Source organism: Lampetra planeri, chromosome 23 (genome assembly GCF_965212315.1).
Source record: "Lampetra planeri chromosome 23, kcLamPlan1.2.h2, whole genome shotgun sequence".
Taxonomy (NCBI): Eukaryota; Metazoa; Chordata; class Hyperoartia; order Petromyzontiformes; family Petromyzontidae; genus Lampetra; species Lampetra planeri.
The window spans coordinates 3,069,557-3,093,311 of NC_136129.1; the positions used below are offsets into that span (position 1 = coordinate 3,069,557).

Sequence of the window (23,755 nt, forward strand, 5' to 3'; positions counted from 1 at the left end):
CTTGCCCCAACAGTCTGTTAAGGCTGTACGGGGGGGTCTTTGGTGTTTGTCTTTTGTAGGTGTCTGCGCGCATGTGGGTGACCTAGGTGACACAGCGCGTCCAGCCCTCATTAGTGCCGCTTCTGAGAAATCGCAAGTCTCAGTTATCGCTTCAAACTGCACCCGCTCGGTCCCTGACCCGGGTTCGCAACCCAGGTCTAACGACAGCCGGGAGGACAGGGAGCGCCTACAACCGCGGGGTCATTTAATTTAAGACGCGTGTTCCCCCATGTCGTACCACGTGTACCCCCGCGTCGTACCACGTGTACCCCATGTCGTACCTCGTGTACCCCATGTCGTACCACGTGTACCCCGCGTCTTATCGCGTGTACCCCATATCGTACCACGTGTACCCCCGTGTGGTACCACGTGTACCCCGTGTGATGCCACGTGTACCCCGCGTCGTACCACGTGTATCCCGTCTCATACGTACAACTCAATCGCCAACACACACCGCACGGTACAAAGATGTATTACCAACACAGCCATTATATTATCAAACGGGGAGTATCAACACCGCATGCTCAAGAGGGTACCCTCCCCCACACACCACCACCAACCCTGGCCTTTGCTTGCTCGGTCGAGTCCTCACCAAAGTAGATTGAGGTGCACGCGTGGGGAAAATAAAGGGCCTGGTGGCCCAAGGAAAAATCCTAGAAGTCCACGCGAGGAACACCACCGCTCTCGGGCCACAGGAACGTGGAATTTCCACCATTGGTTCGCGGCCACCAAGGGGAGATTAACACTGCCCCGTTGTTTGCTGGCGAGGCTAGTGGAATGGCGCAAGGCGTGAATATTTTTTCACGGACTCCCCTTCTTGATTCCACCGTTTTTAAATCCTTTATATTAAGTTCACTTGCTTGCTTGCTTAGGACCGTGCAAATCTTTCGGTCGTTTTTTAACCCACTTCCCGTGATCCAATCGAGCTGACATTTTGCACACAGACTCGTTGTGCGTGACAATTAATGTTCGTGAAATTTTTTTCCAAAATTTTACACTTTTTAGGACAAAAAATATGATATTTAATTACCAATTGCTTAATGGTGCAATGCAATCATCTGACCCATAGGTGGCAGCCATCTCAAGCCAGAGGACGAGAGGACTCTAGCCGCCACGCATATAAAGGATTTATAATGAAAAACTTAGTTTTTACGGGTTATACTTATTTATTAAACTGAACTACAGTAAAACCTTGGATTGCGAGTAACTTGGTCTGCGAGTGTTTTGCAAGACGAGCAAACATTTAAAATAAATATTAATTTGATAAACGAGCGAGGTCTTGCAATACGAGCAGTACGTGTATATACGCTTTGTCTGCCGAGCGTCACGTGATCACAACTGATACACGAGTGCTTTGGATTACAAGCACGTTTCCGGAACGAGTTATGCTCGCAATCCAAGGTTTTGCTGGTATACATTTTAAACAATTATTTTACCAGGTAAGGCCACGCTGAGCAGCTCTTTTTCAGAAGCCACTTGGCCATGACAAGTGATAGCCCGACGAAAGTGGCTCGTCATCATCACGTGCAAATTTATTGCAGCCAAACACAGGGACTCCTCTACTTACGAACGAGTTCGGTTCAAGAGGTTTGTACGCAAGTCGATTTTGTTCGTAAGTCGATTTTGTTCGTAAGTCCAACTTTACTCCTGTCGTTTACAAGCGTGTTGTACGGCGTGTACACGAAACACGGGGGAATGGCTTTAAAAGTTGTATAATCTCCTGCAGATGTAGATGCCACTGGTTCTTCACGTTCTGCAGATGTAGATGCCACTGGTTCTTCACGTTCTGCAGATGTAGATGCCACTGGTTCTTCACGTTCTGCAGATGTAGATGCCACTGGTGTCTTCACGTTCTGCAGATGCCACTGGTTCTTCACGTTCTGCAGATGCAGATGCCACTGGTTCTTCACGTTCTGTAGATGCAGATGCCACTGGTTCTTCACGTTCTGCAGATGTAGATGCCACTGGTTCTTCACGTTCTGCAGATGCAGATGCCACTGGTTCTTCACGTTCTGCAGATGTAGATGCCACTGGTTCTTCACGTTCTGTAGATGCAGATGCCACCACCGCCGTCTTGTGCGCAGCGGTTGAACTTAGGACTCGGGTCCGAACAGGCAACTGGACATACATCCGGGTTTGTTCGTAACTCTGAAAGTTCGGAAGGCGAATGTTCGTAAGTGGGGGAGTGAATGTATGTTGCAGCGTACATCGCCAAACGTGCTAATATGCCTCCACAACGACCAAAATAACTTACTCTTTATGTTTTTTAAATGATTGTTTACCCGCCGTTTACCCAGAAAACCAGCGTCACCGAGTCTCGAAGACCTCTTTCAGGAGGCTCACTGCCAAGTATTGACGCGAAGGGGAGATGACGATTGCCGCAGATGTTTCGCAATTCCCAACGGGTTCATCAGCGGAGACACTTTTCAACGCATCCTCTGTCCTATCACGCTGCTGCTGCTGCTGCACAGCCGAGGCACGCAGCGAGCGCCAAGATCTGGCCTCAGTCCCAAATCCCCACCTCAAATAGAGACCCACAGACTCACTCATTCAGACCCATAGACTCACTCATTCAGACCCATAGACTCTCTAATTCAGACGCAGACTCACTCATTCAGACCCATAGACTCATTCATTCAGACACATAGACTCACTCATTCAGACCCACAGACTCACTCATTCAGACCCATAGACTCACTCATTCAGACGCACAGACTCACTCATTCAGACCCATAGACTCACTCATTCAGACCCATAGACTCACTCATTCAGACCCACAGACTCACTCATTCAGACCCACAGACTCACTCATTCAGACCCATAGACTCACTCATTCAGACCCATAGACTCACTCATTCAGACGCACAGACTCACTCATTCAGACCCATAGACTCACTCATTCAGACGCATCGACTCACTCATTCAGACACATAGACTCACTCATTCAGACCCATAGACTCACTCATTCAGACCCACAGACTCACTCATTCAGACCCACAGACTCACTCATTCAGACCCATAGACTCACTCATTCAGACGCATCGACTCACTCATTCAGACACATAGACTCACTCATTCAGACCCACAGACTCACTCATTCAGACCCACAGACTCACTCATTCAGACCCATAGACTCACTCATTCAGACCCATAGACTCACTCATTCAGACGCACAGACTCACTCATTCAGACCCATAGACTCACTCATTCAGACCCATAGACTCACTCATTCAGACACATAGACTCACTCATTCAGACCCATAGACTCACTCATTCAGACCCATAGACTCACTCATTCAGACCCATAGACTCCCTCATTCAGACGCATCGACTCACTCATTCAGACACATAGACTCACTCATTCAGACCCATAGACTCACTCATTCAGACCCATAGACTCACTCATTCAGACGCATAGACTCACTCATTCAGACACATAGACTCACTCATTCAGACCCATAGACTCACTCATTCAGACCCAGACTCACTCATTCAGACCCATAGACTCACTCATTCAGACCCATAGACTCACTCATTCAGACCCATAGACTCACTCATTCAGACCCATATACTCACTCATTCAGACACATAGACTCACTCATTCAGACCCATAGACTCACTCATTCAGACCCAGACTCACTCATTCAGACCCATAGACTCACTCAATCAGACCCACAGACTCACTCATTCAGACCCACAGACTTACTCATTCAGACCCAGACTCACTCATTCAGACGCATAGACTCACTCATTCAGACCCATAGACTCACTCATTCAGACCCATAGCCTCACTCATTCAGACCCATAGACTCACTCATTCAGACGCATCGACTCCCTCATTCAGACGCACAGACTCACTCATTCAGACCCACAGACTCACTCATTCAGACCTATAGACTCACTCATTCAGACACATAGACTCACTCATTTAGACCCATAGACTCACTCATTCAGACCCATAGACTCACTCATTCAGACCCATAGACTCACTCATTCAGACGCATCGACTCCCTCATTCAGACACATAGACTCACTCATTCAGACCCAGACTCACTCATTCAGACACACACTCACTCATTCAGACACATAGACTCACTCATTCAGACCCACAGACTCACTCATTCAGACCCAGACTCACTCATTCAGACCCACAGACTCACTCATTCAGACCCACAGACTCACTCATTCAGACCCATAGACTCACTCATTCAGACCCATAGACTCACTCATTCAGACGCATCGACTCCCTCATTCAGACACATAGACTCACTCATTCAGACCCAGACTCACTCATTCAGACACACACTCACTCATTCAGACCCATAGACTCACTCATTCAGACCCATAGACTCACTCATTCAGACACATAGACTCACTCATTTAGACCCATAGACTCACTCATTCAGACCCATAGACTCACTCATTCAGACCCATAGACTCACTCATTCAGACGCATCGACTCCCTCATTCAGACACATAGACTCACTCATTCAGACCCAGACTCACTCATTCAGACACACACTCACTCATTCAGACACATAGACTCACTCATTCAGACCCACAGACTCACTCATTCAGACCCAGACTCACTCATTCAGACCCACAGACTCACTCATTCAGACCCATAGACTCACTCATTCAGACCCATAGACTCACTCATTCAGACCCATAATCACAGAGCCCTATAGATTCAGTCATAGACACATAGACTCACTCAGAGACCCATCCTCACACAGAACCTTATACTTATATTCATAGGCTCACACAAGATACCCAGACTCCCTCACCCTGCCCAATCACAGCTACAGCACCCACCTCATAGCCAAGCCCCCCCCCCACCCCCCGCTCCCTCCAGGGCTACTTGTGCTGCGAGTTGAGCCACGCGAACGAGAAAACGAACGTCGAGTTCCCGTCCGACGACTCGGGGTCTTCTTCCGCCCACCAAGAACCGATCCCGGCCCCGGCGGTGGTGCCCGTCGAGGCACCGGCCCCTGCTCCGTTCGTGGTTCCCGCGTCTTTCCGTTCCTCCCGGAGGGACTCGCGACCTCCTTCCGACAACCGAGAAGCGGCGCCGGTACCTGCGGAGGTGCCGGTCGCGGTCGCGGTCCCTCCTCCGACTCCTCCTATTCCTCCATTCATTGTCCCGGCATCGTTCCGTTCCTCCTGGAGAAACACGAAGATAAAGATGCCGCACCCCAACGCCGTGTAGCCTACACAAGCTGTCGAGGCAAGCGCCGTTAGCGAGCGCCTATTAAGGCTGGCCATGGTGCACCAATGATGGGGGTGGGGTGGCCAGCACCGCGCCTGGCCGCCTTTGTCTCCCTCGTGGAGATGTTTACGGATCGCACCGGGCGATGGTCACACGATGAATCAGGTACTCATTTAGGGCTAAGTCGACCTAGGGGAGGGGCCCAGGACCAGTTCAGATATTAACCACTGATGTTGCTGGCCGCGAGGAGGGATCGAACACAGGCCGACAAGTTTGCAGCGTGAGTGCACTAACCGCTCACCACAGACACACACGCATGCACGTGTGGGCACAACAACACTCACAGCACACAACAAAGATCCCCCAGGTAGCCCACAGAGACTGTTGGGGGCACGTGCTGTTAAACGAGCACCGTGTACATTCTTAAGCACCTCCAATTATCGCGGTAAACTGCGTAAGGCGCCAAAAGAAGTTGAACATGCATACACATACAAGCAGGGGAGAATTCACATAGATTGTTCAAATGCAGAGGAGCTGCGTGATGAACAGAGTGCGTATGGACACCGTGTGCATTTAGGCGGCTGGTATTGGCTGAGATTGTGCGCATGCTCTTGGCCAAAACGTCCCATTGGCTAAAATAATCACGAGCAAACCAGAGGAGAGAACACCGGCATCCCCCGACTGCGAAAACTTGGCAGGACCCTCCCGAAACGAGTCTTGGGGCTCGGTGAGGCTATCCTGGGTTAACGAGCAGAGTGATGATGATGATGACGGTGGTGGTCGGGGTGGTGGTGGTGGTCGGGGAATGCGTCGAATGCAGGGCGGGGGCGGTTGTGTCAATGTGAACGAGACGCGGAGGTCGCAATCGGGTACCCGATACCCGTACCCTACCCGATACCCGGCTACCCGTACCTGGCCGGGTACGGGTACCCGTTTGCGACCCTGGTGCGGCCGGGTACGGGTATGGGTAGCCGCACGTGACTCACCCCAACCAATGAGTGAGAAGGCCGTGAGTCACTGGTGAGTCACCGTTTGTCACTCATTTCCCAACGTCTTGTCTCTTCTCACAATTCAAGTTCCTAGAATCAACCCACCCGCGCCTGCAACATGGCTTCATCCCAGAGGTCGCAATCGGGTACCCGATACCCGTACCCTACCCGATACCCGGCTACCCGTACCCGGCCGGGTATCGGGTAGGGTACGGGTAAACCCGTACCCGTACCCGGCCGGGTACAGGTACCCGTTAGCAACCCTGGTGCGGCCGGGTACGGGTACGGGTAAGGAATCAAAACCCGTTTGTGACCTCTGCACCACACCCAGTACACGCGTATCTCACCATCGCTCTGGCTATCGATGAGGCGCGTGCCACCTACTCCAGGCTGCCTACACAGCGGCCCAGCACACCACATCATGTGTACCTGTGCGTGCTTACTCGCCATGCAGCGTCCTGGCGAGATGTCCAATATTCATTGCTGCCTTGCCCAAGCTTGCTAAATCGCACCTGTGTAATTAGTAAATGGATTACTTACACTGATCAACACACTTTTTCTGGCATAAGGTATTCCAACGGGTTTAAGGTAATTTTGGGGCGCTGATTCCAAATCTGGCATCAGTTTTTGTCTATCACATCAGGTTTTTTGTGATATCAAATATTGCATTTTCAATAAAAACTGCAGAAGAAAAATATTAAATAAATGTGGATATCTACATAAAATGATATTATAAACACACTATCCTAAAAATACAGCACCATATTTTAACACTAAAGCAGTCACTGACTAGCAACAACTTGCAATCATAAGTGACAGAGTTAAGTTCAGGTAAAATCAATGAAAATGGGGTATGCCGATAGCATAAAATGAAATGTGATAGAGCAAATCTTAGATCAGATTTGGAATCAGCACCCTGAAATAAGTCTAAAACAGCTGCAAAAGTCCAGGCCAGAAAAAAATGTTTTTTTGTTGTTGACCAGTGTTATTTATATTTAGTGGCTTGCTTACCCCTTGTTTTCTCTACTTTGCTACTCCTATCGTGTTTCTGTAGTTTTGCTGTTGTAACGTTCTGACGCGCCCCTGCTGATACATCTGTGAGAAGAAGAGCTTTACAACTCATCGGATTCCTCCAGTACGAATAAACATTCTGATTCTGATCAACACGAGCAGATGTGACCGCGGTTAACATGCCGCACAGACGTTGGTTCGGATTGTTGGAGCATCTTGTGGTGCAATTGCAACATTCATACTTCTGGTCCAAATCAATATTCTGACGATAAAGCGGCATTAGCGGGGGGGGGGGGGCACTAGCCCCCCTCCACCCCCCCCCCCCAACTCTACCACCACCACCACCACACCCCTCGCCCCTCCCATTACCTGTGCGAGTCTCCTCTGGGGGGAAGGGGGGTGGTGGAGGAAGGGGGTTGGTGGGGGGTGTTGGTGGGTTGGGGTTGGCCCCCCCCCACACCCCATCTATCCCCCCACACCCCCCCCCCCCATCAGGAGCAGGCCCCCCCCCCCCTGCAGGCGGGTGAGGGCGAGGTATTCGTAGCACCCCCACATCTCCCAGAGCGCCGCCGCACAGAGCAGGAGGGGCACGCGCACGGCCAGGGCCTGACACACGTGACACACACGTGACACACACGTGTGTGTTAGGGGTGTCGCGCGGTGGCAAGATGTTAACCACCTCGCCTGGCACGGAGGAGGTCGTGGGTTCGACCCCGACCTCGACACGCCTGACTATTTGGAGTTTTCGTCTTTCTCGCTCTCTCTCTCCCCGTGGTCGCGTGGATTTTTCTCCGGGTCCTCCGGATTTCCCCTCCGCATTTAGAATCAACATCGCGCATTTAGAGCATTTGGCTGCTATAAATCTCCACGTGATGATAAGCCGCTTCGTTGAGCTATCATTTGTGATAGCCAGTGGGCCTTACCTGGTACACACGCGTGTTCGCACTCACACACGCGTGATCAGAATAGTCAGGATAATCACGATAATCGTTGTCACGATCGTCGCAGATTTTCCGCTGGTCAACTCGAGGTTTAGCGGTGGTGGCTATGCGCGTGGCTGCCCGTGATCCAGCCTTGTGTAGAGGCAGCAGTGAGCAGAGGTCGCAAACGAGTTTTGATTCCTTACCCGTACCCGGCCGCAACAGGGTCGCAAATGGGTACCCGTACCCGTACCCTACCCTATACCCGTACCCGGCAGGGTATCGGGCAGGGTACGGGTACGGGTACCCATTTGCGACCTCTGGGATGAAGCCATTTTGCAGGCGCGGGTGGGTTGATTCTAGGAACTTGAATTGTGAGAAGAGACAAGACGTTGGGAAATGAGTGACAAAGGGTTACTCACCAGTGACTCACGGTCTACCCGTACCCGGCCGCACCAGGGTCACAAACGGGTACCCGTACCCGGCCGGGTACGGGTAGCCGGGTATGGGGTGGGGTACGGGTATCGGGTAGGGTACGGGTATCGAGTACCTGATTGCGACCTCTGGCAGTGAGGCAGGGTTGTGGATCACCGCACTAATGCTGTCAAACCTCCCTTCTTGCCCGAGAGTGGGCGCCTTGGAGGTGTAATACTCCTGGCTCGCCGGGAGAGGGCGGCACAGCAAAAATGAAGACTCCACACCTGCCAAAAAGTGCGGTTATTCTACGGGTGTTCCGGTTTAAACAATTAACTTTTTTTAAATTTTACCAGATAAGGCCCACTGAGTTGTGTAGCTTTTTTTCAGAAGCGACCACAAATCATAGCTCAACGAAGTGGCTTATCATGTGGAAACTTACAGCAGCCAAATGCTCGAAACTTACGTGTTCATTCGAAATGTGGAGGGAATTACCGGAGGAACCAGAGACAAGCAAACTCCAAATATACAGCAGCAGGCACCAGGGTCGGGATCGAACCCACGACCTCCTGTACACCAGGCGAGGTAGTTAACATCTCCTAGCCACCGTGATGATGATGAGAGAGACACGCAAACTCCAAATATAGAGCAACAGGCGTCAGGGTCGGGATCAAACCCACGACCTCCTGTATACCAGGCGAGGTAGTCAACATCTCCTAGCCACCGTGGCACTCCTTTCCTCCCACATGCATAATAAACGCCCGTTAAATGGCCGATAACGCCTCAGTATACGGAGGATTCCAGAGCTTGGGCAACTGTTGGTCAGCGCCGGCTCCCCACCGCACGGTTGCTGCCTTCCCTGCTCGTCTGTGACGACTCCTCATCGCGTCTCCGCGTCATCACCCCCCCTCGCTCTCTCTCTCTACGAGAGCGAGGAGCAGATACGAGGGGTGCACAGCGTGACACGAGTTGAATTCATTATTATCATCGTCGATCGCAATTATATTACGTGATTAATGGAAGCGACCCCCCTTTGCAACGCAAAACACCCGTTTACGCTCAGGATCCTCTGGGCCTCCCCATCCCCCCACTCACCTTCATCGACAGGCCGCCTCGGGGTGGGGGGCCCCCCCCGCCTCCTGGCCACAAAGAGGGGGACGTCGGCGGGCCCCGTGCCGCGCTCCGCACGACCCCGGGTCCCCTTGGTACCCCAACGGGGGTCGCGGCGGGCTGAGGGGGGTCCTGCCGTGGTCCTGCCCCCGCCGAGGGGATCTTGTACGACCGCACCTGCACACAAAGGCAAAGATCACCCGTGTAGCCTTAACAGACCGTCGGGGCAAGTGCTGATAAGCGAGCACCTATGAATGCCGGCACGGCACACGAGGGGGTGGGTGGCCAGCACCGCGCTCGGCCGCCTTTGTCTCCCTAGTGCTGATGTCTGCACACCGCACCAGGAACTAATTCTAAGGCCGAGTCTACCTAGCGGAGGACCAGGACCGGCTCAGATAATTGTCACCTGGTGTTGGTGACCTGCCCACCCACTCACTCGCTCACCTACAACTATCTCGACAGGAGGACGACGGACAGTCCTGGGGAAACCAGGGACAGGTGGCAGCCGGAGCTGGTGGCACCAAATGTCGATGAAACTTGCTCAAATCCCTGCGTCAAGTAGGCTCACAAGTGGCACCCTGGCACCGCGCCCTCACCTCCGGCTCCCTGCTCCGCTCCCCCCGCGCCGAGTCGATGGCCGCGGAGTCCGCGGCGTTAGGGTTCGAGCCCGGGTCGGGGTCGGTGCCCATGGGCCCCGGCTGCGGAGGCCCCTCCTCGGGCCCCAACGTTTTCGGGGCCTCCCCCGGCCCAACGGAGGCCTCGCCTTGAGCCCCCGCCGCCGCCGCCGCCGCCGTCGTCATCGCCGCCACCGCCACCGTCGTCGTCGTCGTCGTCGCCGCCGCCGCTGCCACCGCTGTCGTCGTCGTTGTCGCCGCCGCTGCTACTTCTGCCGTCTCCTTGACCTCACCGGCACCACTCGGCTCCTCCACTTTCTCCTCCACCGTCACCTCGTCTGCATCGTCACACAGGAAGCGAGGGTGGAGGGGGGAGTGGCCCGGGGCGTTTCCCACGAGTCCCGTAAGAAGGGGCTCATGAAGGGAAGGAGAGGGACCCCACTCTGGTAGGGACCCCAATGGGATGAGATGACGACGTCACGTACTGATGAACCCCGAACATTGTGTCTGACCTTGACACTGTGATCCTCCGACTGTAGAAACCACCCACCCCCCCTGCCCAAAACCCCGACCTACTTCCCCCCCTTCCCCCCGCCCTCTTCCCACCGGGCCTCACCCGGCACGAAGTCGAGTCTCCGCAGGATGTCAGCCTCGCGGGAGAAGTTGACGCGGAACTTCCCGAGGTCGTCGACCCCCGACCCCGCGGGGAGGGCGTCCACGGCGGTGGCCACTTCGGACATCCTGCGCCCGCCACGCGCACCACAGCGCGCCGGTGCCCGTCAAGGCCGCCAAGGGGCACGAGTGGGGCCCACGGCCCTCCAACACACCCGCCCGCCCGCCCGCAATCACACTGAAGAGGGAGTCCAGCAACGGATTGGATGGCGCTGATATTAGGCGTGGCCAGGAATCGAACTCAGGGGATCACATTCGGAGCGCAGCGCGCTAACCGTTGCACAACAGCTGCACGCACAGTCACAAGCAACACACATCCGCCGTATACCGCTTCACAGACTTTTGGGGCGAGTGCTGTGAGTGAGCATCTATGAAGGCCGGCGCACGTAAGGGGGTGGGGTGGTCATCACCATGCCCAGCGCCCATTGTCTCCCGAGTGGCGATGTTAACTACACACCGCACCAGGTACTAATTTGAGGCTGAGTCGACCTAGGGGAGGCCCAGGAGCAGTTCAGATAATAGTGATCACCAGGTGTTGGTGGCCGTGAGTGGGAATCAAACTCGGGTTCGTAGCGCAGTGCGCTAACCACTACGCTACCGCTCCCCACAACAGTCACAAGCACACACAGTCACAAGTACATTCACAGAAACAGTCACACAAAAACACAAGTCACAGAGAGTCTCACACACACAAACCAGTCAGTCGCAGTTAACGCCGGTCACGCACACACACACAGTCACACACGGTGGGGGTCACGACCCCAGTCCATGAGGTCATGACCCTCTGACCACGTGCACACACAACAGAGCTGAACCCACTTCCCTCGACTGACCTTACGATGAGGCCCGTGGCACTCTGCGGGAAATATGGGGAGGGCAGGGAAATGAGTCAAACATCGGCAAAGGTAAACAACACAAACGACGGACAGATTCCACGGGTCCCATGGGTCCCACGGGCTTCCGTGAGTACCACCACCTCTGCATGCCAGACCCTCCTCACCCAAGGGCTTCACCACCACCACCACCACCACCACCACGCACCCCCAACATCATCGCCAGGCTCCCCCCAAACTTCACCGCGGATCACCTTCCCATCTTTGGTCTCTGAGAATCTTAATATTATAATCAGCTAATTTAGCTTCTAATGCGCTGCTGCGGCTGCTGCGGCTGCTGCTGCTGCTCCCGCAGTGTTCATTCGCTGTCGGAGAGAGGACGAATCGGAGGTACGAGGAGGAGCCGCAGAAGAGCAGGCAGGCAGACACTGGCGCTACCAACAGTTGCCCAAGCTCTGCCCATCCTCTACATATTAAGGTGTTTGCATGTTTGCATGTGGGAGGAAACCGGAGCAACTGGAGAAAACCGACGTGCAACACTCGATCCCAGACAGACGGTAGCAGGTGGAGACCACATTTCTGCTGTGCCGCCTTGTCCTGGCGAGCCAGGGTACGGGCTCCGACCCAACGCCCACGGCAGGGGAGTTTCACAGCATCTGTGTGCGATCCCTCCCCTCTTCACATCACTTCCTGCATATTTTATACTCTTATCTATTTCCACAACTAGGAGTTCCTTTTATTACTACTATTATTAACATTCATAAACTATACAAGCAGACCGACGCACTCCCTCCACATCTCCATCCCTCGACGTGAACAAATACATTTCTCACACCCCCCCCCGCCCCGCCAAGGTCTTCTGGGAGTGCGTGACATCCACGTAATCCCAGAATGCACCGCGCGCGTAGCCGTGGCATTATCCAGGCCCGGCCCCCGCCGGGGGGGGGGTTCGAACCGCGGCCACACCTGTAGGAACTTGGCGGCGCCCGGCTCTTCGAGTAGCTGCAGCGCCGCCTCCACCAGCTTGGAGGCGTCGTCAACGCGCTGGGCGAGCCGCGCCACCCGCGCACGGATGGCGCGCGCCCGCACCTCCTGCTGGGCCTGCACGGCGGCCGTCAGGGCCCGCTTGCGGCCCTCCAGCACCTGGGAGAGTGCCTCGAAGGCCTCCCCGATCATGCGCTGCTGAAGCTTCGAGCTCTCCTGGGTGGCGGGGGGGGGAGAGGGAAGAGGAGGGGGATGAAGGGGGAGGGGCATTGGGGTATGGGAAGGTGCAGAGGTGGGGGGGGGGCAGTGGAGGAGGAAGGCCATTTGTGGGATGGGCGGGGCACGGTGGGATAGAGGGGGAGGGGCATTGGAGGATGGGAGGGGCATGGGGAGATAAAGGGGGAGGGGTATGGGGGGTGGGAGGGGCACGGTGGGATAGAGGGGGAGGGGCATTGGAGGATGGGAGGGGCATGGGAGATAAAGGGGGAGGGGCAGGGGGAGGTGGGAGGGACATCGGGAGATAAAGGGGGAGGGGTATGGGGGGTGGGAGGGGGATGGGAGGGGCACGGTGGGATAGAGGGGGAGGGGCATTGGAGGATGGGAGGGGCATGGGGAGATAAAGGGGGAGGGGTATGGGGGATGGGAGGGGCACGGTGGGATAGAGGGGGAGGGGCATTGGAGGATGGGAGGGGCATCGGGAGATAAAGGGGGAGGGGTATGTTGGGTGGGAGGGGCATGGGGAGATAAAGGGGGAGGGGCAGGGGGAGATGGGAGGGGCATCGGGAGATAAAGGGGGAGGGGTATGGGGGGCGGGAGGGGGGTGGGAGGGGCACGAGGAGGATCGAGGGGGATGGTCGGGGAGGGGGATAGAGGGGGAGGGGGATGGGAGGGGGGGTCGAGGAGGAGGGGCAGGGGGAGATGGGAAGGAAAGGGGGCAATAGGAGAAGTGAGGGGGGGGGAATGGGAGGGGGATGTGTGGTGGAGGGGCCAAGGGGGAGGGGTAATGGGGGGGGGGGTGTGGGAGTGAGTGTTGTGATTCAAGTTCTGATTGTGACTGTGGCAGTCACAGCCAACACCAGTGACGGATATCCGAATCGATCCTGGGCCTCTCCTAGGTCGACTCAGCCTTAAAATTATTACATGGTGTGGTTTGTAAATATCACCACTGGGGAGACAAAGGTGGCCGGGCATGGTTCTGGCTTACACCACCCCTCTCGCGAACAGCACTTGTCGCAACAGTCTGTCATATGCTATGCGGCGGATCTTTGGTTGTGGCTGTGGTTGTGGTAGTTGTGGCTGTGGTAGTTGTGGCTGTGGTAGTGGTAGTGCTTGTTGTGATTGTAGTTGTAGTGCTTGTAGTGCTTGTGGTTGTGGTTGTAGTTGTAGTGGTTGTAGTGGTTGTAGTTGTAATGGTTCTAGGTGTTGTGGTTGTGGCTGTAGATGTTGTGGTTGCGGTGGCTGCGGTGGTTGTGGCTGTGGTAGTGCTTGTTGTGATTGTAGTTGTAGTGGTTGTTGTAGTGGTTGTTGTAGTGCTTGTGGTTGTAGTGGTTGTTGTGCTTGTAGCTGTAATGGTTCTAGGTGTTGTGCTTGTGGCTGTAGATGTTGTGGCTGCGGTGGTTGCCGTGGCGGGCTCCCTCACGTCGAGAGAGAGCAGCGTTCCCTCCAGCTCCATGAGCCCTTCCTGCAGTCGCTCGCTACTCCCCACCACCTGCGCCAGCCCATCACTCAGCTCACCCTGCACAGGACGGGGGGGGATGGGGGGGGCAGAGGGGGAATTACTGACATCACCAACAACATCACCATCAGTACAATCATCAACATAACCAACAGCACCAACACCAACACCAGTCGGATGCGATGGGCCATCGTTACCATCACCATCACTGCCATCACCCACCATCAACATCGCCAGCATCATTAAAAAGACCGTCATCATCATTATTATCATAACTGCCATTGCCGTCATCACCAACATAATTAACGACATCAGCGACAGAAGCAGCATCACCATCATCATTATAATTACCACTAACATCATCATTATAATTACCACTAACATCATTATAATTACCACTAACATCATCATTATAATTACCACTAACATCATCATTATAATTACCACTAACATCATCATTATAATTACCACTAACATCATCATTATAATTACCACTAACATCATCATTATAATTACCACTAACATCATCATTACTCAGCTCACCCTACTGGGAGGGATATACCAGTTCCAATGTCACGTGGCGGTGTGAGGAGGGGGGGGGGTGAGGAGCGGCGCGATGGTGTGTGGAGGCGTGACGAGATGTGTGGAAGTGTGCAATAGAATCAAAAGATGTGTGGATGTGTGTGGATGTGCGTGGAAGTGCGTGGAAGTGCGTGGAAGTGTGCGATGGAATCAGCAAATGTGTGGATGTGTGTGGATGTGCATGGAAGTGTGCGATGGAATCAGGAGTGTGTGGAGGTGCATGATGGAATCAGGAGTGTGTGTGGAGGTGCATGATGGAATCAGCAGATGTGTGGATGTGTGTGGATGTGCGTAGATGTGTGTGATGGAATCAGGAGTGTGTGGAGGTGCATGATGGAATCAGGAGTGTGTGTGGAGGTGCATGATGGAATCAGGAGGAGTGTGGATGTGTGTGGAGGTGTGTGGAGGTGCATGATGGAATCAGGAGGTGTGTGGAAGTGTGCAATGGAATCAGCAGATGTGTGGATGTGTGTGGAGGTGCGTGATGGAATCAGGAGGAGTGTTGATGTGTGTGATGGAATCAGGAGGTGTGTGGATGTGTTCGGAGGTGCATGGAGGTGTGTGGAGGTGAGTGGAGTTGTGCGATGGAATCAGGAGGAGCGTGGGTGAGCGAGGAGGAGGAGGTGTGTGGGTGAGCGAGGAGGAGGAGGTGTGTGGGTGAGCGAGGAGAAGGAGATGTGTGGGTGAGCGAGGAGGAGGAGGTGTGTGGGTCAGCGAGGAAGAGGAGGTGTGTGGGTGAGCGAGGAGGAGGAGGTGTGTGGGTGAGCGAGGAGGAGGAGGTGTGTGGGTGAGCGAGGAGGAGGAGGTGTGTGGGTGAGCGAGGAGGAGGAGGTGTGTGGGTGAGCGAGGAGGAGGAGCGTGGGTGAGCGAGGAGGAGGAGGTGTGTGGGTGAGCGAGGAGGAGGAGGTGTGTGGGTGAGCGAGGAAGAGGAGGTGTGTGGGTGAGCGAGGAGGAGGAGGTGTGTGGGTGAGCGAGGAGGAGGAGGAGCGTGGGTGAGCGAGGAGGAGGAGGTGTGTGGGTGAGCGAGGAGGAGGAGGTGTGTGAGTGAGCGAGGAGGTGGAGGTGTGTGGGTGAGCGAGGAGGAGGTGTGTGGGTGAGCGAGGAGGAGGAGGTGTGTGGGTGAGCAAGGAGGAGGTGCGTGGGTGAGCGAGGAGGAGGAGGTGCGTGGGTGAGCGAGGAGGAGGAGGTGTGTGGGTGAGCGAGGAGGAGGAGGTGTGTGGGTGAGCGAGGAGGAGGAGGAGTGTGGGTGAGCGAGGAGGAGGAGGTGCGTGGGTGAGCGAGGAGGAGGAGGTGCGTGGGTGAGCGAGGAGGAGGAGGTGTGTGGGTGAGCGAGGAGGAGGAGGAGGTGTGTGGGTGAGCGAGGAGGAGGAGGTGTGTGAGTGAGCGAGGAGGAGGAGGTGTGTGGGTGAGCGAGGAGAAGGAGGAGGTGTGTGGGTGAGCGAGGAGGAGGAGGTGTGTGGGTGAGCGAGGAGGAGGAGGAGGTGTGTGGGTGAGCGAGGAGGAGGAGGAGGTGTGTGGGCGAGCGAGGAGGGGGAGGAGGTGTGTGGGTGAGCGAAGAGGAGGTGCGTGGGTGAGCGAGGAGGAGGAGGTGTGTGGGTGAGCAAAGAGGAGGAGGAGGTGTGTGGGTGAGCGAGGAGGAGGAGGAGGTGTGTGGGCGAGCGAGGAGGGGGAGGAGGTGTGTGGGTGAGCGAAGAGGAGGTGCGTGGGTGAGCGAGGAGGAGGAGGTGTGTGGGTGAGCAAAGAGGAGGAGGAGGTGTGTGGGTGAGCGACGAGGAGGAGGAGGTGTGTGGGCGAGCGAGGAGGGGGAGGAGGTGTGTGGGTGAGCGAGGAGGAGGTGCGTGGGTGAGCGAGGAGGAGCAGGAGGTGTGTGGGTGAGCGAGGAGGAGGAGGTGTGTGGGCGAGCGAGGAGGGGGAGGAGGTGTGTGGGTGAGCAAGGAGGAGGAGGTGTGTGGGTGAGCGAGGAGGAGGTGTGTGGGTGAGCGAGGAGGAGGAGCGTGGGTGAGCGAGGAGGAGGTGTGTGGGTGAGCGAGGAGGAGGAGGTGTGTGGGCGAGCGAGGAGGAGGTGCGTGGGTGAGCGAGGAGGAGGAGGTGTGTGGGTGAGCGAGGAGGAGGAGGTGTGTGGGTGAGCGAGGAGGAGGAGGTGTGTGGGTGAGCGAGGAGGAGGAGGAGTGTGGGTGAGCGAGGAGGAGGAGGTGTGTGGGTGAGCGAGGAGGAGGAGGAGTGTGGGTGAGCGAGGAGGAGGAGGTGCGTGGGTGAGCGAGGAGGAGGAGGTGTGTGGGTGAGCGAGGAGGAGGAGGTGTGTGGGTGAGCGAGGAGGAGGAGGTGTGTGAGTGAGCGAGGAGGAGGAGGTGTGTGGGTGAGCGAGGAGGAGGTGTGTGGGTGAGCGAGGAGGAGGAGGTGTGTGGGTGAGCAAGGAGGAGGTGCGTGGGTGAGCGAGGAGGAGGAGGTGTGTGGGTGAGCGAGGAGGAGGAGGTGTGTGGGTGAGCGAGGAGGAGGAGGTGCGTGGGTGAGCGAGGAGGTGTGTGGGTGAGCGAGGAGGAGGTGTGTGGGCGAGCGAGGAGGAGGAGGTGCGTGGGTGAGCGAGGAGGAGGAGGTGTGTGGGTGAGCGAGGAGGAGGAGGAGTGTGGGTGAGCGAGGAGGAGGAGGTGTGTGGGTGAGCGAGGAGGAGGTGCGTGGGTGAGCGAGGAGGAGGAGGTGCGTGGGTGAGCGAGGAGGTGTGTGGGTGAGCGAGGAGGAGGAGGAGGTGTGTGGGTGAGCGAGGAGGAGGAGGAGGTGTGTGGGCGAGCGAGGAGGGGGAAGAGGTGTGTGGGTGAGCGAAGAGGAGGTGCGTGGGGTGAGCGAGGAGGAGGAGGAGGTGTGTGGGTGAGCAAAGAGGAGGAGGAGGTGTGTGGGTGAGCGACGAGGAGGAGGAGGTGTGTGGGCGAGCGAGGAGGGGGAGGAGGTGTGTGGGTGAGCGAGGAGGAGGTGCGTGGGTGAGCGAGGAGGAGCAGGAGGTGTGTGGGTGAGCGAGGAGGAGGAGGTGTGTGGGCGAGCGAGGAGGGGGAGGAGGTGTGTGGGTGAGCAAGGAGGAGGAGGTGTGTGGGTGAGCGAGGAGGAGGTGTGTGGGTGAGCGAGGAGGAGGAGCGTGGGTGAGCGAGGAGGAGGTGTGTGGGTGAGCGAGGAGGAGGAGGTGTGTGGGCGAGCGAGGAGGAGGTGCGTGGGTGAGCGAGGAGGAGGAGGTGTGTGGGTGAGCGAGGAGGAGGAGGTGTGTGGGTGAGCGAGGAGGAGGAGGTGTGTGGGTGAGCGAGGAGGAGGAGGAGTGTGGGTGAGCGAGGAGGAGGAGGTGTGTGGGTGAGCGAGGAGGAGGAGGAGTGTGGGTGAGCGAGGAGGAGGAGGTGCGTGGGTGAGCGAGGAGGAGGAGGTGTGTGGGTGAGCGAGGAGGAGGAGGTGTGTGGGTGAGCGAGGAGGAGGAGGTGTGTGAGTGAGCGAGGAGGAGGAGGTGTGTGGTGTGAGCGAGGAGGAGGTGTGTGGGTGAGCGAGGAGGAGGAGGTGTGTTGGGTGAGCAAGGAGGAGGTGCGTGGGTGAGCGAGGAGGAGGAGGTGTGTGGGTGAGCGAGGAGGAGGAGGTGTGTGGGTGAGCGAGGAGGAGGAGGTGCGTGGGTGAGCGAGGAGGTGTGTGGGTGAGCGAGGAGGAGGTGTGTGGGCGAGCGAGGAGGAGGAGGTGCGTGGGTGAGCGAGGAGGAGGAGGTGTGTGGGTGAGCGAGGAGGAGGAGGAGTGTGGGTGAGCGAGGAGGAGGAGGTGTGTGGGTGAGCGAGGAGGAGGTGCGTGGGTGAGCGAGGAGGAGGAGGTGCGTGGGTGAGCGAGGAGGAGGAGGTGTGTGGGTGAGCGAGGAGGAGGTGTGTGGGTGAGCGAGGAGGAAGAGGTGTGTGGGCGAGCGAGGAGGAGAAGGTGTGTGGGTGAGCGAGGAGGAGGAGGTGCGTGGGTGAGCGAGGAGGTGTGTGGGTGAGCGAGGAGGAGGAGGTGTGTGGGTGAGCGAGGAGGAGGAGGTGTGTGGGTGAGCGAGGAGGAGGAGGTGCGTGGGTGAGCGAGGAGGAGGAGGTGCGTGGGTGAGCGAGGAGGTGTCCACCTTGTGCTGTTCGTAGACGACGCCGAGCGGCGCCACCTGGCAGTGCTGGTGGGAGCCGAACACCTTGCAGAGGGAGCAGGTGGGCGTGCGGCACGAGGCGCAGTAGATGTTCACGCGCTCCTCCTCGTGCTCCACGCAGTGCGGCTCATCGACCTTGCGGCTGCCGGGACCCCTGGGGGGCACCGCCACCACCACCACAACAACGACGACGATATTGATGAAGGTTCAAACTACTGAAAGTGCTACGACCCGATGTGCAAATGCCGACCCCCGCTACCCGCGACCGTGTTGGTCGCTGGTTGCAATGCCTCGGGGCATGGCTGTGCCGGAGATCTGGGTCGGCTCTTCTTCCGCCCCAACACGCGCACGATCACGGAAGGGCGACTTCATCGCCGTACCGCTGCTGATGTCGGCTATCGAGCCATAACGCCGGACCAGGGGGCTCCTCCGCTTCGGAGTGATCAACGGCACGAGCTCCGAGGTCAACGCGACGACGCTGGATCCAGGATCTTGGTCAACGATTGTGGACTCGACATGTTGGCCCGTTGCCGAGACCTGGGCGCATGACGGACTATCCCGGACGGGCGTCAGTTAAGCGCGAGGCTTCAACCGACGGGTACGCTACTGTGTGGTGGGATCAGAGGCGTAGCTGGGGGGGGGGGGCAGGGGGGTACATGTGTCCCCGGGCGCCAAGGTAAAGGGGCGCCAAAATGAGGCTTACAACGTTACATTATAACTTATTGCGGCGGGCGCGGCAGCCTGAAACTACTGCACAAATCTACACCTCAACCTAAAAGTTTATATATCAAAATATCCTAGCTACGCCTTTGGGTGGGATCGTACCGATTCACCGTGGAGACATCTGCGTGAAAGTCGCGAGCGACTCGTTGACAATCACCGTCGTTCGAGCTGCTGCTTGGGAAAACAACAAACGTCTGTTGAACGCCGTTCCTCACCACTGTCGGGATTCTTTTCCGAGCTTTCGCCTGCTAGACTGTGGCTCTAGCTAAATCATCTGTGGTGGCCTGAACGGACCCGGACCGACTGGTTTCTTGCGGTAAAATCAACGGTGACCTGCCGACACGTCGCTCGGGAAATACGCCGGATCGCACCTTCACGTCCGCCGATGCCGTAGCCACGTGATCGACGTTGCTATCGAAGGCGCGGGCATTTCAGAATGCGGTCTCGTGATGTGCAAAGGCGGCATTACCGATCATTCGCCCGCCCCATCGCAATGATATCATACAGAGACTGTAAACGACTGGACCACGATGCCTTCTGTCTGATCCAGGGGGAAGGGGCCACCCCTGCTCTTTCCCAGTGCCCTGCCCCATGCCCCCCCTGCCCTCACGCTGCTGCTGCTGCTCCCCGCGAGGGCTGCAGCTGCTGCTGCTGCTGCTGCTTGTAGATGTCGATGATGTTCTCGACGAGGAGGTTCCGCTGGAGGCCGTAGACCCCGTGGCGGTCCAGCAACACCTCGTGGCGGCACGACGGGCAGCGGAAGCGGCCCCCCCCGCCGATTGAGGGCCCCCCCCCACGAGACTGGAGGGGGGAGGGACAGCAATGGGGGGGGGGACCGGGGGAAGACAAGAGAGGCATTGCCACGAATGTTGTAACTTTGTGACCCACCCCTGCTGAAAATCTGTGACATGCCGCATGAGTGTACAGCTGAGCGTGCACGCGGGACACTGCACAGGTGAGTGTACAGGTGAGTGAGCGTGCAGCTGCGTGTACAGGTCAGAGTGCAGTGCGGGCAAGTGTACAGGTGAGCGTACAGGCGAGTGTACAGGTGAGCTTGGAGGCGAGTGTACAGGTCAGAGTGCAGTGCGGGCGAGTGTACAGGTGAGTGTACAGCTGCGTGTACAGGTGAGTGCAGTGCGGGCGAGTGTACAGGTGAGTGTACAGGTGAGTGTACAGGCGAGCGTACAGGTGAGTGTGCAGGCGAGTGTACAGGCGAGTGTACAGGTGAGCGTGCGGGGCGAGCACCTGGAACACGTCGTTGGCGCACTTGCGGCACAGGTTGTGCTGGCAGGGCAGGATGACCACGGGCTTGGAGAACATCTCCAGGCAGATGGGGCACAGCAGCTGGCGCTCCAGGTCGTCGCGCGCCTGCGACTCGCGCAGCAGCAGCGACGCCGTCGAGTCCGGCCCCGCGCCGTCCCTCCGCACGCTCATCGCTACACCTGTCACGCACAGGCGGACAGCCTCGTCACTACGGCTGTCACGCACAGGCGGACAGCCTCGTCACTACGGCTGTCACGCACAGGCGGACAGCCTCGTCGCCACGACTGTCACGCACAGGCGGACAGCCTTGTCGCTACAGCTGCTACACACAGGCGGACAGCCTCGTCACTACGGCTGTCACGCACAGGCGGACAGCCTCGTCGCTACAGCTGCTACACACAGGCGGACAGCCTCGTCGCTGCTACAGCTGTAACATACAGGCGGACAGCCTCGTTGCCACGGCTGTCACACACAGGCGGACAGCCTCGTCGCCACCGCTGTCACGCACAGGCGGACAGCCTCGTCACTACAGCTGTCACACACAGGCGGACAGCCTCGTCACTACAGCTGTCACGCACAGGCGGACAGCCTCGTCACTACAGCTGTCACGCACAGGCGGACAGCCTCGTCACTACAGCTGTCACGCACAGGCGGACAGCCTCGTCACTACAGCTGTCACACACAGGCGGACAGCCTCGTCACTACAGCTGTCACACACAGGCGGACAGCCTCGTCACTACAGCTGTCACACACAGGCGGACAGCCTCGTCACTACAGCTGTCACACACAGGCGGACAGCCTCGTCACTACAGCTGTCACGCACAGGCGGACAGCCTCGTCACTACAGCTGTCACGCACAGGCGGACAGCCTCGTCACTACAGCTGTCACGCACAGGCGGACAGCCTCGTCACTACAGCTGTCACGCACAGGCGGACAGCCTCGTCACTACAGCTGTCACGCACAGGCGGACAGCCTCGTCACTACAGCTGTCACACACAGGCGGACAGCCTTGTCACTACAGCTGTCACACACAGGCGGACAGCCTCGTCACTACAGCTGTCACGCACAGGCGGACAGCCTCGTCACTACAGCTGTCACGCACAGGCGGACAGCCTCGTCACTACAGCTGTCACGCACAGGCGGACAGCCTCGTCACTACAGCTGTCACGCACAGGCGGACAGCCTCGTCACTACAGCTGTCACGCACAGGCGGACAGCCTCGTCACTACAGCTGTCACACACAGGCGGACAGCCTCGTCACCACAGCTGTCACACACAGGCGGACAGCCTCGTCACTACAGCTGTCACGCACAGGCGGACAGCCTCGTCACTACAGCTGTCACACACAGGCGGACAGCCTCGTCACTACAGCTGTCACGCACAGGCGGACAGCCTCGTCACTACAGCTGTCACGCACAGGCGGACAGCCTCGTCACTACAGCTGTCACACACAGGCGGACAGCCTCGTCGCCACTGCTGTCACGTACAGGCGGACAGCCTTGTCACTACAGCTGTCACGCACAGGCAGACAGCTTCGTTGCCACAGCTGTCACTACAGCTGTCACACACAGGCGGACAGCCTCGTCACTACGGCTGTCACTACAGCTGTCACGCACAGGCAGACAGCCTCGTTGCCACAGCTGTAACATACATATGGGCAACCTCGTGGCTACAGCTGCAAAACAGGCGGACAACCTCGTCGCTACGGCCTCCCCTAGGTGGCCTCAGCCTTAAATTAGTACCTGGTGCGGTGTGTGAACACACCAGCACTGGGGATATAAAGGCGGCAGGGCATCATGCTTGTCACAACACCCCCTCGTAAGTGCAACGCGCCGGGGTCCATAGGTGCTGCTCGCTCACAGCACTTGCCCCAACAGTCTGTGGAGGCTACACGGGGGAGCTTTGTGTATGTTGTTGTCTGCTTGTACATGTCGGTGTGTGGGGAGCGGTGGTGCAGCGGTTAGAGCGCTGCGCTCCGAACACGGCGACCCGAGTTCAGAATCGGAGGAATCCCGCTCACGGTCAACACCAGTGACGATTATCTGAACCGGTCCTGGGCCTCCCCTAGGTCGACTCGGCCTCAAATGAGTACCCGGTGCGGTGTGTCGTAAACATCGCCACTGAGGGAGACAAAGGCGGCCGAGCGTGGTTGCTGGCCACTCCCCCCCCCATCGTGTGCCGTGCCGGCCTTCATAGGTGCTCACTAACAGCACTTGCCCCAACAATCTGTGAAGGCTACACGGGGGAGCTGTGTGTGTGTGCCGGCGAGTGCCTCTCCCTCCTCCACCTTCCTCAAGCCGTCCACCATCGGCTCCCTCCTCACTCCGTCCGTCAGGTTCAACGTTGGTCCACCTCGCTCAAAACCCTCCTCACCTCGTCCCCTCTCCTTCGTCCACCCCGGCAAGGGGGCTGATGGTCGACCTCGTTCGTCGTCGTTGTCGTCCCCCCGCGAGTCTCCCCGTCCGCTCGTCGTGTAGCGAGACGACCACGACGAGGGAGGATGAGGAGGATGAGGAGGAGAATGTTCCACCGCTCTTCGTGTAACGAGAGACGCACGCGTCGAGAGAGAGGCCATTTATAGACCACGAGGTCA

General features: G+C 57.4%; 1 protein-coding gene across 1 annotated transcript; it reads right to left on the reverse strand.

Moving 5' to 3' along the window:
- Positions 1–1,558: 1,558 nt before the first annotated feature.
- LOC144726238 (uncharacterized) lies at positions 1,559–23,755 on the reverse strand. Its single transcript, XM_078604774.1, has 11 exons — positions 23,536–23,755; positions 21,144–21,340; positions 20,509–20,699; positions 19,158–19,329; positions 14,435–14,530; positions 12,778–13,011; positions 11,812–11,834; positions 10,923–11,047; positions 10,289–10,644; positions 9,678–9,869; positions 1,559–5,202 (listed from the first exon to the last, which is right to left on the reverse strand). Exons 1-11 carry the CDS (start codon positions 23,735–23,737, stop codon positions 4,897–4,899), a joined length of 2,094 nt encoding a protein of 697 aa, XP_078460900.1. The 5' UTR covers positions 23,738–23,755; the 3' UTR covers positions 1,559–4,896.

What these genes read in the sequence shown, in the direction of transcription:
- LOC144726238 (XM_078604774.1), bottom strand. Translation starts at nt 23,737, where the DNA reads ATGGCCTCTCTCTCGACGCGTGCGTCTCTCGTTACACGAAGAGCGGTG. An exon ending in GAACGCTGCTCTCTCTCGAC is followed by an intron (nt 13,012 to 14,434) that starts GTGAGGGAGCCC and finishes CCCGCCACCCAG; the next exon opens with GAGAGCTCGAAGCTTCAGCA. An exon ending in GAGACTCGACTTCGTGCCGG is followed by an intron (nt 10,645 to 10,922) that starts GTGAGGCCCGGT and finishes GTGACGATGCAG; the next exon opens with ACGAGGTGACGGTGGAGGAG.